The sequence below is a fragment of the Alligator sinensis genome, unplaced genomic scaffold (assembly GCF_000455745.1).
Source record: "Alligator sinensis unplaced genomic scaffold, ASM45574v1 scaffold746_1, whole genome shotgun sequence".
NCBI classification, from domain to species: domain Eukaryota; kingdom Metazoa; phylum Chordata; order Crocodylia; family Alligatoridae; genus Alligator; species Alligator sinensis.
This window is the reverse complement of record NW_005841959.1, coordinates 924657-939573: the sequence shown is the minus strand read 5'-3', so window position 1 is coordinate 939573 and position 14917 is coordinate 924657. Positions and strand designations below refer to the sequence as shown.

The 14917-nt window shown below is 43.9% G+C and overlaps 1 protein-coding gene across 1 annotated transcript; it reads left to right on the top strand.

Annotated features, from left to right (window-relative positions):
- The first annotated feature begins 4434 nt into the window (after window positions 1-4434).
- On the top strand, window positions 4435-12810 carry CUNHXorf21 (chromosome unknown CXorf21 homolog). Its single transcript, XM_006020585.3, has 2 exons — window positions 4435-4517; window positions 10947-12810. Exon 2 carries the CDS (start codon window positions 10948-10950, stop codon window positions 11827-11829), a length of 882 nt encoding a protein of 293 aa, XP_006020647.1. The 5' UTR covers window positions 4435-4517; window position 10947; the 3' UTR covers window positions 11830-12810.
- Window positions 12811-14917: the final 2107 nt, after the last annotated feature.

The window sequence follows — 14917 nt, the reverse complement described above, 5'->3', positions numbered from 1 at the left end:
CAGGAGAAGCCTCCATGGCTGCCCTGCCCGGCCCCATCCCCCACCCGGCGCCAGCCTCCCAGCACTTAAAAAAAAAAATGAAAAAAGCCCTGCACTCAGCAGCTCTGGCAGTGGTGATTGGGGCCTCTGGGGGCTCATGGCAGAGCCCCCCCATGCAGTGCAGGGCAGTGGGAGCAGTGGGGATTGCCCCCCTCCTCTTGGCAGCCACACAGCAGCTGCCCAATGGTGTGGCTGCAGTGTGGCTCAGCAGGGCACTGCACACTGTCTGGGAGCTGTGGTGGGTCCACGTGTCAGCCAGAGCCAGGTACCACTCAGCCCCAGTGGCCCCAGTTCCCAGACAGCGTGCAGCACCCTGCCAAGCCGCGCTGCACCCACATGATGTGATAGCTGCTGCATGGGTGCCAGGTGGGGGGGGTGAACCCCACTTCTCTGTGCTGCAAGGGGGGGCATTGCCATGAGTGCCCAGAGGCCCCAGGAGCTACTGCCAGAGCTGGTGAGTGCAGGGCTTTTTTTTTTTAATTGCTGGCATGCTGAGGCCAGGTGGAGCAGCCATCAGGAGTGGGGCTGGGTGGTGGGGGGAAATCAGGAAGTGGGGGCTGTGTGGGGTGGGGCTCTGCAATGTGGCCCAGACCCCCCACACCCCTTGCTACTGTTGGTGAGTGCTGTTTTATGTTTGTTTGGGTTTTTTAAATTCCTGGACTGCTGGGGCTGGGCAGGGAGCCATCAGGGGCAGGGCCGGGTGGTGGGGTGATTGGGGAGCGGGGGCCGTGTGTGTGGGGGGGGTCTGCCAGGAGGCCCAAGAGCCCCTGCTATATCCAGTGAGTGCGGGGCTTTTTTTTTTTTCCTTTTTTTTTTAAAGTGTTGGGAGGCTGGGGCCAGGTGGGGGATGGGGCTAGGCAGGGTAGCCATGGGGGCTTCTCCCATGGCTCCCCCTGCCCAGGGAAAGGCAGGCACAGCCAGAGGAGCCGCAGGAGAACTTGCAGCCACCCGGCTGTACCCGTCTCTCCCTGGCTGATCTGAATCACCAAATCTCTCCGAATCAGCGCCGAACCTTCCGAAGCTGATTTGGCTGAATTGATTCAGGACAGTGATCCAAATCTCCAAACTGAATCACTGTCCTCTGAACCGGCCAAATCTGAATCCACATTGAATACTTCCCTATTTGCACAGTGTTCAGGCTCCTCTACAAGAAATTATAGTACTAAAATTGTCTTTTTTCTTATTGCTACATTAGGATGAACAAGAATGTCTTGATATTTTGGAGGTAGTTAAACATTTCCCCTACCTCGGTAGCCACCTCTCTCAGAGAGTGAACTTTGATGAAGAGATCCAGCACAGGATCCGCTGTACAAGGCCTCCTTTGGAAAATTGTTTCAGCAAGTCTTTATTGATCACAATCTTCAGAAAGACACACGATCTAGGTCTATAATGTAGTCATGATCCCTACCCTCATCCATGAATGTGAAAAATGAGTGACCTACCATCATTATCTCAAAAGCCTAGAGAGGCAACACGAATGATGCCAGCATCTTTGCTGAAGCCAATGTTACCAACATTGAATTGGTGATCCTCAAGTACCAGCTTCGCTGGACCAGACATTATGTGCAGATGCCTGACTCTCAACTCCCCAAACAAATGCTTTGCTCCCAGCTTAGTTATGGCTAGAGATCTTTCAGTGGCCAGAGGAAATGCTACAAGGACACACTGAAGGCATACCTCAAGAAAACAGATGTGGACATCAAGAGCTGGGAGGAGCTGGCAACCAACTGACTCCAATGGCACTGCAACCTTAACCAAGTGGCTGCCCATTTCAAGGTAAAGCATCTTGCCCTCAAAGCAGAGAAGAGGGAGCAGTGGAAGGAAAAGGAGAGAAAGTCCAGCCTACAGGCTACTCTTCCCCCAAGGAAAGACTTGCAACTTCTGTGAATGGATATATAGCTCAAGGACTGGACTCTTAAGTCACCTCAACTTCTCTGCCTGTGAGTTTCCCTCTGGAGTCATCCCTGGGGCACAGGCATAAGACATACAGAGATGAAGTGGAAGGAAGCAGCAGGGGTAAAATCAGAACCATGGAACAAGGAAACCAGGGGGAAGGGACCTCAACCAGGGAAAGGAGGCACTGGCAGAGACACAAAAGGTAAGAAAGGAAAAAGTGGAGAGAGCGGGGCTGAAGGAGGGCAACAGGGCCAGGTATCCCTGGCTCCCCTTCCCACTCTAGTAATGGGGAGGGTGCGGGGCCCTATTACAGCTATCAACTATAGGGAGCTTTGTAGAACTATTGAAAAGAAAGTGATACCCAGCAGTTCAACAGGTATGGAGGCTTTGAGAAAGGATCTCAAAATTGCAACATGTGAAATGAATGATGTAGAAACATAGGGGGAAAAAAGGCTGGAATTGAACTCATGAGGTCATCCAGGCCAACCCCCTGCTCAAGGAAGGATCATTCCTGACTAAACTATTCCATACAAGTGCTCGCTTAACCTATTTCTATAACTATACAAGCAATCTTGTCACACAACTACAAGGCATATTGCCCCAAAACACCAAGAGTACCTTAACCTAGCTCAGGTAAAGCAAGGGAACATAAAATTGAGAAGTAGAGAATTTGTTATAATTCATGCAAGGAAATGTTAGTATATTCTCCCCTCTCAGGTAGTTATCCAAGGAAAGATAATTGACAGCATGCATTTATAACCTCTCATTTCTCTGAAAGGAAATGTAACAATTCACAATATCACTCAGTTTGACCTCTTGGTATGCAAACAGAGATGCCCTGTTGGCCATATACAGAGCCAAGTTCACCCCATGCAGGTCGGAAATACTGCTATTGGCTCCAGCAGGTTTAATTATAGCAGGCTTGAATTTGGCCCACTAAATGCCTAGTATTGGTGAGACAGCAGGAAAAACCTACATAAATGCACAAAGTGCCAACAGGTTTCTGTTGCCATTGTGAATTTGCTCCCACAGGAGGGACTTCTGGAGGTAGAAATGCCTCTTGAAATTCAATGCAGATTGCCAATCTTACCCTACCAATAGGTTTTGAGCCCTGTTGGAACTGGTATAGCACCTGAGCAGATGCAATATTATTTAATCCAACTGTCATGAGTTAGGGAAGAGCAGGGGGAAGGTCCAATGCCAGAATGTCAGAATTGAATTTTCAATACTGAGATAAATAGGCCTTTATATATTAGTGTTACTCAAAGCTGAATGAAGTAAAAAGGAAAAAAAAAAAAGGAGAAACTGGCTTCTGAGACAGCATAAGGAAAAGTTTAATTAATAAATAAAAATGTAAAGGATGTGCATATAATACAGTATAATGAAGACTTCAATCCTTATTCTGCAGCTGTCGCTATTCTGTCACAGCATTGGACCCCATTGGCCTTTGTGAACAAGTCACAAATAGCCACCAGTGCCTCATAAAAATAATTCAATGGTACTCTCTTATTTTTCTGTGTACTAGTTACATACTAAATGGCAAAGTCTATCGTTCACAGTAAGCCAAGGTGAACAGTAAGATTCTCTGCGCCAGATTAAGAAGTGTATCTGAAAGAGAGTTTAAGAAGCTGTTATTTGCATCATCTTCTGAAAGGATACGAAAGGCTGTCCTCCCCCTAGGACAAAAGATAGCATGGCTATCTATCTTTTTGATAGATTCTAATGGTTGTAAATGACTTTCATAGCTAAATCACACTGCAAGTAGTGCATATACCTTTGATGGTTAGCAGTTAAGGATTTATGCTTTATTAAAAAAACCTGGGGACATCCTTAAAGAAAAGTAGCAAGATAGGATTTAATTAAAAGAATAAAAGAAAGAGAGAAAATAGCTTGCAATTGTTTTTTTGTTTTTTTTTTCCAGTTTGGAAATCTTATAATTCCTTTCCAGCTAATTTATACCGAGTCTTGTCAGGCTAATTCAGATGAACTAGTAGCATCCTGTGCTATACTATATGGAAGAAAGTAACAAGGATTACATCTAAATAAAGCCAAAAAAGTCCGCTAAGAAATTCATTCCTATTCATGACGTATTAGGTCTGTTTAAATGGAAAATTACATAAATTGAGTGAAATTGGGGTAAGACATTAATTTAGATGACCATATTTCCTCATATTATTGTATTTTTTTCATTTAATTAACATTTCTCTTTACAGTCTTTAACGGAACACAAGCCTGACAGCATGGGCTGAGGGGGATATGTGTAGCGTGTTGCAACAAGGTACTTCAACAACATTCAGTTTCACAACAAAGTTTCATTTCAGCCTAAAAAAAGAGGAAGAGTGTCTAACATGGTGTGGTTCTAGAAAGTCAGTTATAAAGCACACCATGCTTCCAGGGACTTCCCTGCTATTCCCTTATGGTACAGAGGGTAAGAAACAAAGCACATGCCATCTTTGCAGTGTAAAAAGAGCCGCCTGGAAGTGAATTGCTGTACTAAATTACATGGGCTCAGAGAAACTTTTAAATTGACGGGAAGAACAGTACTATTTTTTCTACGTGGTGAGTTGCTGCAGCTCTTTGAGGTAAGAACTGGGATATGCTATGCAAAGTACAACTGTCTTTCTTGTGCATCCACTTGGCTTGGCTTGTTGTCATCTGCTTAGAACTTATGCTGATAAAATCCACATAACCTTTGGTGAAGGCACTGTACGTTTGCAAGGATTGTACTTTCTGAATTGCTACCTGCAATTTTGTTGCTTGCAGAAAAGTTAAGAACCTTCCAAATCCCATTGCAGTTTAACCTCTGTAAAAACAAAGATCCGCTGTGCTTGATTTATAATGAGGTTTCAAGATATGCACAAACAGACATAGTTCCTCTGTGATTCTGAGGTCCAAGCCGATCACTAGGACCCCGGGCACTACCTCAATTCAAGTGATAAAGTCATTATTTACAGTAGGGAATACTTTTCAAGTGAATGTGCTACTTTTATGGTGGTCGTATTTTTTTTCTCATTGAATTGTGCATGTATGCATGTGTAGAACGTTAGAGCTAGAGTACTATATTTGCAGGTTTTCTGCGGGGTTTTTTCCCCCAAAAATAGAAATGGACATAGCACATCTAAGTAACTGCCCCCCACTCTCCCCCACCACATTTTGCTTACAAATAAATAGAATCTTAATCCTTGCATTTGCCAGGATCAGGTCAAATTCAAAGGTTACATTCATAAAGCTGGTACACACCCGCATACTCTATAGGAAGTATAGGATCATAATTGCTTAACATATCAGTGTTTAGTACTTTCTTCCTTCTTTCCTATTCATTCCCCCAACTCCTATAAAATATAACTTTCAATGACAGAACATAGAATTCCATTCTCCCTTCTCTGGCTTTAAATGAAAAATAATAAAAATATATCCACATTGTGATAGTTCACTAAAATCTACACAGCCAAATCCATAAGGGTAAGATTCAATCAGCAGAGATGTTAATTACCCTATAGACACTGTACAGAAAAGAGAATAGACCATTCTACTCTGGTCTCATTTAGAACTACAGGGTCTGAAACTCCATTACTTTAACTTTTTGTGTAGTCACTTACATGTATGCACAGGTATGACAGACTAGTAGAATTCTGGATCAAAATGGCAGTGTTATAAATATTTTGCACTGGTGTGAATCACCAAACAAAGTGCCAGGCAATGACCAAACAGGGCAAGTGAGTGCAATTCAGGTTTCCAGAGTTTAGGAAACACAAGAAACTATAAAAGTTGCACAAGAACTGGATGATAATAGATATAAGGAGAGATGAAGGAGCTTTATTTATAAGGTTACATTCCTAAAGCTGCCTCCCTTCATTGTACCCATAAAACCTGCATGTGTTTTCCTGTGCAACATGGACACTACTATATGCATATGGGAAGATATTAGGAAGGAAATTTGTCCTTTATGCATGTACTTACTCCATATAATATGGAGTAGGGTAGCCCTTTTACCCTAGAAGAAGCTATGGTATTTACACAGGGAGTGGGACATCTGGTTTGTAGGCCCCACTCATCCAGAGGGATTTTTAACCAGTATCTCCCACTTACCAGCAAAGTGCTCTAACCATCTTGGCAGGCACTTTCCAGGCTTCCTCTTGAATCTTGCCCTTGGGGCAGCCAGGAAGGGAAGCTATATGGGGCCAGGAGGAAATGAACAATCCAGAGGAGTATGGCTTAGTGAGATCTGAATGGCCCTGAAAAGGGAGTGCTTCTGAGTTTTAACCCGTCTCCAATGACTTTTATGTACTTTGCATTTAATAATCATTTGGGGACAGCGCCCAGTCCAGAGATCAAGGTCACATCAGGGAATTAGAGGAGATAATGAACTCCAAAGAGAGTCAGGTGAGGTAAATCCTTGTAAATATTTAACTGCAGATTCCTTGAGAGTCTTTCCAGATCTTGCAAAATGCACACTGGAATGGATGGCCCAGGTAATCCTGTCAACTTGTTTAGAGCTTTTGGCCCAAAATGTAGATCAAATTGGAAAGAGAACAATATAGGGGATTGGAAACTTGCAGAAGTTCCTCACAGAGAATCTGTATAATATATGCTGGGGCAGTGGAGCTACTCAAAACACCAGAGAGGCTGGGTCGGACTAACACATGGACAAACTAGGCACATCCCTTGGGTCCCAAGTGAAGAAGGGGCCCGCTTGTGCTTATTTTACATATTGTAATTACTGAGGGAAAAAAGGTAATATAAATATACAGTATTAAGTAGGGGCCCATGAGTTTGTTTGCCTAGGGCCCACTAAATGTTTAATCTGGCCCTGCAGAGAGGCATGCAATTCAGTCTCCAAAGATGTGGATCTTGGGGAATCTGCGTTAGACAAGTCCATCTGCAGAGAAATTGTATGCCTCCATCCTCTTTCCAGGGTCCACAAAGCCTCAGTGTTTACCTTTAATAAGGCCACACTGGAGCTGCAGTGCATCAGAGATGACATGCTAGCCACAGCCCCTCAGGTTTGGAAGATGATGTGAGGGTTTTATGGTGCTTAAAGGCTCAGTAATAAGAGTACCTGCCAGTATAACCTTTGTACAAATTCTCCACAAGGTGAGACTTAGCTCTGCGGACAGATCCTCAATCTCATGGAAGAGCTTCATTGAGTGCTGGTGGGAAGTGCTAGGGAGGAACCCCCAGGATTTTCACCTCTCCGTGTAAGGAGAAGGGATGACTTGCATCCATTATTTTTGGAAGCCAGCTAGAAGTACGTGGTAGAGATGATGCATAAGAAAATGAACTCCAAATCTCATATAGCACAGTTTTAAAACTTTTTAGGTTAAGACATAAGCTATTTTTAAATAAAAATAAGATTAAAGTAATAAAGAGCTTGTACTAGGCAATGCCCTTCTTATTCGGCCCCAGTGCAATCTATGCTACTGTTCCTAAAGAATGCAATCAATCACAAGCACACAAGAAAAAAGTTCAGAAGAAACATCCTGAATCCTTTTCTGAAGCAAAATGACTCAGAGTAAAGACTATAAGCTAGAGCAGCTGCTCCCTCTGCCTCCCATGCCACAGAGAACAGAGGGAGCAAAAGGGCTTGATCTTTACATGAAAGCTTCCACCTGTATGGGAGTGACTGGGCACGTCTACATGAGATGCTTACTGTGCATTAGCCTAATAACACTGCTCAGTAGCATGGCATTTAAATACTGTGCTAATGTCTACTGCACAGTGCTATTAGGCTAATGCACAGTAAAATCACGAAATAACCATGCACCAGAGCTGTGCAGTAACTCTAGTTACTGTGCATTTAGTTAGTACTTGATTAAGCAAGTACTAAATGAAATGTGCAGTATCTAAGATGCATTAATGAACATGTAGACATGCCCACTATGTATTTGGGACTCTGTGATCTGTGTAAGGTATAGGAGAGAAAAGAGCTGGATTTGCAGACTGTGGAACTGGGAATCACCACTCTTCCCTTACCAAATGAGAAAAACCTGTAGGAATTACTGCTGATCCTTTGTGAGTGCACATCCTCTGTGTGTAGCCAACTGTCAGTAGTGAGGATATGGAAGCCTGGATTGATATGATAGGGAACAGAAGGCATTGGGCTTTAAGTAAATGCTCCAGACTTCTGTGTCTATAAATAGGAGCAAAATTTAAAAACCTAAAAATTTTCCGCCTGGCTTCATGAAAGTGATTCAAAGAAACAGGTCTAGGGGAGCTAGAGGACTACAGAGGCTGATTTAGAGATCCTGGAGCTAGTTAATAGGAAACACTGTGACCATGGGTTTAAACACCCAGCTGTCTCTGGCATTTGATGTCTCTAGTGCCTGACTAGGGGATGCATGTTAGGTGCCTCTATCCACCTAGGATCCAAAGTGCTGAGTTCCTCTTTTGAGAGTAAGTAGTTAATGGACCTCTTACAAAACTTATTTAGTCAACTAGATTTTTCTGACTAGTTAAAAAATCTGAAATTGTTGAGTTTCATGGCTCAAGTGGGTTTATTTCCCTCCCTATTTATGAAGGGTATGATAGAGTCTGAAAATAAATACTGCAAAACGTGGCCCAAAGAAATGAAACTAACAGTTTCAGTTCCCTAATATACCACCTTATGATAAAAGCATGGTACATCTGGCAGTAGGAAATCAGTAGTGAGTGTCACACATTACTTAAACAGAGCTGAACTTGTGCGTAGTAAATAGAATCTGGGTGGATCATGTATTATATATTTCTTGTTTCTCAAACTTCGCATGAAAAATAAATATGGGAATCAGTATTGTAATAATTCCATGTTCATCCTGACCTAAATGACTGCTAATCCCCCTTCCCCCACTATTAAGAGTATAGGAGAGAGACATTCTGGCAGCTCCTTATAGGATAAGAGCAGAATTTCTTACATTCTGCCAATAGATTTTCATGGCTCTCCAGTGTGACTGACAAATAAAGTAAACCAGTAAAGCTCAAGTGTGATTTTTTTGCATTTGTTCCAGGGAAGTGAGGCCAAAAACTACTAACGGGGACAGGCAAGCTGTGCTCATGGGAGAACGACCTCTGCCCTTTACGAATATGCATTAGCTTCAGTCCAAGCTTCTTTGTGTTTTGCTAACTAGGATCAGGGCTGTGGTACATCCCATTGAGCTTTTTCAGGGAGACAAACCAGAATCATAGAAAAGCAGGGCTGGAAGAGACCTCACAAGGTCATCTAGTCAGGCTCCCTTCTCAAGAGAGGATCAAACCCTAACTAAACCTTTCCAGCCAAGTGTCTGTAGAACCTGCTCCTGAACATTTCCAGGAATGAAACTTTTCTCTGGGTAGCTTGTTCCAATGTTTGACCACCCTTGTAGTAAGAAAGTTCTTTTTAATCTCCAACTTCAATTGTCTCTGCTGCAGTTTGGGGCCATCATGTCTAGTCCTGTTCCCATATACAGCAGATATATGTTAAGTACACATTTACGCACACTACTTTCTGAGGGGCACTGGGGGAGAATTGTTTTCTCCTGTTCCCCTAATTCATAATGGAGATCTTTGTTCTGAAGAGGCTTCATCTCATCTGTTAATATTTCATCTCTCCCTTGCAATTCATAAGTAAGGCTACCTAGTCAGATTAGGGCAGAACCACGACTTGGCCTAGTATTTCTTGGAACATTTTTGCAGTAGAGGGTGGAACACATGAATGTCTCTGAGAAGAAGTGAAAGTCCTTTAATACTTACCAAGGACAAATCATAGCTACAAAGCTGGTATGTGTGGTATGTCATGTGCTACACAGTGATATTACTTTGCTCTACATTTTGTATAAACATTTTCCAGTTACTAATGTGTTCTGACATCTGGTGTTCTGGAACAGACAGGTACATTGAAATGTATCTGTGAAATATGTTCATATCCAGGTAGACGATATGCATTTTCATTAAATTATATAGCTGGATTAAACATTAAATGAAGACCATTACTTGATATTAAAATAAGACTATGTCATTCTTCATCTATCACCTAGTATTCTTATACTATAGATGTGATCTAGACACGTGAAATCTGATTGCTAAATTTTACTTCCTCTTTGCTGGACCATGTGGGACTTGTGTCAGACAGTACAGCAGGGGAAGGCAACCTTTCCTAGATGAAGGCCTGCATTACCCATTCCAGGTCAGAAGTGGACAAATGGGTAGGAGCTAAGACCCTTTTGCCACAGCTGCTGGTCTCCCCAGCCTCATGGGAAAAGCATTTCTTTGGCACTGAGTGAGAGCACTGACAGAAGGTGAGTGCTCTCACTGACAAAAACATATTTGTCAGTGGACATGGGTGGATCCAGGATTTACTTAAGGGGCTGCAGCACACTACCCCTCAGGCAATGGTGGAGGGGGGAGGTGTGGCTGGAGCCCCTGAGTCAGAAGGGGACACCAGGAAACTGGGCAAAGAGTACCCACATGAAGCAGAGGAGGGGGGACCCACCTGCTGCTGACAAAGCTGCTCCTGTCCCAGGTTGAAGCCACTCCCCAAGCTGCTGATGCTGTCCCCAGCTGAGCTTAGCTCCCTGCACAGCCATTCTCTGTAGCATGCAGCAGAAGTGGCTCCGGGGCATCCCTCCATGCCTGTGTCAGCTTAGGACAGCAATAGTGGCACCCAGGTTCCTTATTCCAGTGCCTGCTCCTGGACAATGGAGAACACCTGTGGGGGAAGGGTAAGCAGGCACTGGAAGGAGAAACCTGCACGTTGTGACCTGTCGGGCCTGGTAGCTGGAACAGAGCAGAAGTGGTGCTGGGGCTCCCCCTATGTCTGGATCAGTCCGGGGCAGCAGTGGCAGCAGCAGAAGGGGGCAATATCCACATTGCTGCACCCCTCCCTGGATCCACTCCTGCAGATGGAAATTAATCAATGTTTTCTTAAGGGTCAAATTAACTATGTGTCTTTCCTTGGTGTTTTCTGTTCCAAATGCCGATTCAGTTTATCCTGGATGCTGATGATGCTGATGATGACAACCTGATTTAGTCTTCTATGCCTCTTTTCTTCTCTTCCTAAGAATGCTGTCAGAAGGTTATCTTTGTGGAATCCCCTACCTTTGTGAAGACTTCATGAGTTCTAAGCTCTACAGCAAGCAAGCCTCGGAGGAAATAGTACATGAGATGAGCTCCCTGTGCAGCTTCACATATGCCTCCGTGGATGAGACACAGAGCAAAAACCTCTTTCAGAGGTGGTCTGTTGGCAAGTTAATTTCCTCAGGCTGTTCAAAAGGAAGCAAACGCAACAGAAGACAGACAGATTCTGTAAGGCAAGCCACCCAGAATTCATTCTTTGACAGGCAAACTTCTCCAGTTGAGGACATATGTGGAGGATGCAACATAGACACTTATCTTGTACCTTCTTCCTGTCAAAGCATTTGCAAAAATTACAATGATTTGCACATTGCTGGGGGCCACATAATGCCTATCAGTTCAGTAACAAAGGATTTTACCTGTGACAGTGGGATAGGCCCATTCTTGGAGTCATCAGAGATTCCCCCACCCATAGAATCCATGATGATGCCAACCAATGACCTTAGTCGCAAGGCAGTCCAAGGATATTCATCATGCTGGCGAGTGGCCAGCATCATGCAACATCAGCAGCCCCTCTCCAATTCAATGCTGAATGACTATTTAGAGCAGAAGGTTGTGGAACTGTACAAACAGTATATCATGGACAGCATGGTCAACTGTGTGTCTCTCAATCAGATCCTAGCCTCGGAGCTCATCATGACCAACGTAGATCAAATTACCCAGCAGATATCACGAGAGAGGAATATGGAAACCACCAAGGCCAAAGATATGGTCATTAACTGCTTGTTACGAGTGGCCAGTGGAAAACTATCCACTGAAATGAGCACCCCTAGTTTGCATATTTCCCAATATAGCAACATCAATGCATAAACAGCTAGCATTAAAATGGCCTGAATGGTAGGTTTTATATTATATCACTCTTCCAATCTACAAGTCTAGTATTCTTCACCTGCCACTTCAATGAAACCTTTTTATAAGTACTACTAATTATTCGCATTGGGGTAGCATCTAAGAGGAGCCCTCATCATGGATCAGGTTTCCATCTGGTTGGGCACATTGCTAACAACTAACAAAATGATGGTGCCTACCTCCCTGAGTGAATCACAGATATTAAAGATAACAATGAGAAAACTTTTCAATACGTATTCAGTCTTCAAGGTATTCTGTTTCTCTACTACTTCTATTCACCAACCTTTTCTATGTGCCTCTAACTTCTCTACCCTGCTTCGAATCATACATTCTACCATAGATACCAATGTAAACCCCAGCTTTCTGCCCACCTTTCTCAGGCACATCTGGCTTGCTCTGCAGGTCACAGCTATGATTAACTGCACTCTCTAGCCCATATATATTCACCTAATTGTTATCTTTCTTTCCCATCTTTCCAGTCCCCTTCCTCTATGATTCAATCCCAACGTCGTTTCTGCTCCCAGTGTATAGGCCTTGTTACACAGTAAATTTAGTCAGCTTCTGGAGCTCTTAATCTCTGGACTGGCTGCATGCTAACAGCTTTTAGGTGGCTTAAAGCACTCATTTTGTGGCTTAAAGTTACACTACTCTAGGGCAGGAATAGTTCCAATTCACCTAATTTTCTTCCTGTTGCATTACCATGTGGCCGTTTCTGACAGCTATTCTGCCCAAATCTGAAGTCATCCAGTATCCCCGAATGCAATGACCCACCTGACTCAGGGCAAGCAGGATGCCGGGGCACAGTGGGGCGGGCACAGTGCCTTGCTCCCAGGTATGTCAGGCACAGCCTCGGAGCACCCGGTGGCCATGGTGTCTCCTGCCACCACCCAAACTGGCTCTGCTCTCACTTGAGCTCCAGCTCTGCTTCCACCTGAGCTCAGGGGATAGACGCTGAACTCTGAAGGAAAAAGGATCGGGCCCCTTCGATCTCAGGTGTTGCCCAGCCAGCCAGCAGCCCAGCCAGTGGGATGCGGAGCGGTAAGTGCCGTCTGAGCTCTGAAGAGAAACAAATCAGGTCCCTAGAGTGAGCGAGCTTCAGGGCTGCAGCTCAAACTGACAATGCCTCAAAACTCTGGTCTTGCTGAACCTGACAGTGGCTCTGCATTGAGAGTGGGGCCGCCAGGCTTAAGCCCTCACAGCGCTCTTGCAGTGTGCAGCCGCTATGTCGGTTTCAGAGAGCCCCCAGAGCCCCAGGGAAGCAGTTTCCCCATGTCTCTTTCCTCTCACAGAAACTGACACAGCAGCTCCGCACTGAGAGTGGGACCACTAGGCCTTGACAGCCTTGCTCTCCGAGACCAGAGAGCCCCAGGAAAGCAGCTCAATGGGACCAGAGAGCCCTGGGGAATCAGTGTAGTATTGTAGAGCTGCAGCAGCTCTGCACTGAGAACAGGGCTGCCGGGGCTTAAGCCCAACAGCTCTGTTCTTAGTACAGAGCCATGGTGTCAGTTTCAGTGAGATCAGAGAGCCCCAGAGAAGCTGCTTCCCCAGGTCTCTCTGGTCTCCCTGCAACTGACACAGTGGTGGGCCTGCTCTCTGCCTGGTGGGAGAATTGAGCAGGTCCTGCTTCTAGTCCTGCCCCTGCTCACCAAGCCTCTAGTTGCAAGTCACAGCTGTGCAGGTGAAGGACAGTCAGAGAAGGTTTTTCACCTTACTGTGCGACTGCTCCACTAAGCTGAACAACACTAAGCTTATTAATATTTGTTCGGCTTAGAGCATAAGGTCTAACAAGGACCTGTGTTTGTTCTCTGAACTGATCCGAACCCTTAAAGACAACAGGGAAAGGTTAAGCGTTTACACTGAAGTAATAGCATTCTGTGGACACATACAGGCATCATACTTGCTACTTGGGGACTCAAACCCATGACTTTAAAAACACAGGATTTTACAATTTGAGCTAAAACAATCTTCAGTAACTGTCATAGACAATCTATTCTTTTGGGGCTATTTAATGGATATAGATACATTTTTACAAAATATTATCTTATAAATATGTTCTTGTTTTCCTACATTTTCTTATTTAATGGATATTTTTATAAGTGGTTTGAGAAAGTGAGGGGGCAAATAATGGTATTTGTAAATTACAATCTAAAAGCAGGACCCAAAGCCCACTGAAGTTACTGGGAGGAATTCATCTAACTGCTTGAGGAATGTAACATACCCTGCTCAATATGATCTATGGCACACATACACAGTAAGCAGTTTTCACTGATGGGGCCTGTTCTTATTTCCTCCTAATTCTATTGTGCATTTGTAATAATTTATCTTTTTATGGTCATTGCTATATACATCTCAGATCACACTGCATGTACTTTTATAAGAAAGACTCTTGTTTTCAACTTGCACTCATGTTTTTTAGACTCATGCACTCATTTTTTTTGGGGAAGGCACCTACACAGGAGCAGCAAGGCTGCTCCGACACGTAATTACAGCATGTCAGAGCAGGCTCAATTAATCGAGTCTGCTAGAGTGTGGTAATTACTGTGCTCCAGCAGACTCCAGCATCTCATACATTAGTGTCCCCACACTGAAAAATGATGGTGAGGGCACTTTAACTAAAGCTTGTTTGACAAACTTTGGTTAAGTGCCCTCACAGTCATTTTTCAGCATGGGGACACTGATACACGAGATGCTCTGGGCACTTTAATTAGAGCGGATCTTGGAGCTGCTCTAATTAAAGCACCCCCCCAGAGCATGTGTATAAACATGCTAAGTTCTTTGTGTTAGGAACTGCTTTCTACCATGAATGTATAAAGTCTCAGGTATGATAGAGTAAAATATATCAGATACATTAGAATGTAGTTTGGCTACTACTGTAACACAAATAATAAACACCTACCACATATTTTTGCTTTAGTGATTCCTTAGAGCCTGAGTTTTGTCTTTTGTTTTTCTGTTCAAAATCATCATGTAATTTCATACACACAGATTGTTTTATGAAAGTGAAATATATGTTACAATAAAGTTGTTACTTCAAGCTTCAAGCTAACAT

Excerpts from the sequence above, each read along its gene's own strand:
- CUNHXorf21 (XM_006020585.3), top strand. The coding sequence starts at position 10,948 with ATGCTGTCAGAAGGTTATCTTTGTGGAATCCCCTACCTTTGTGAAGAC.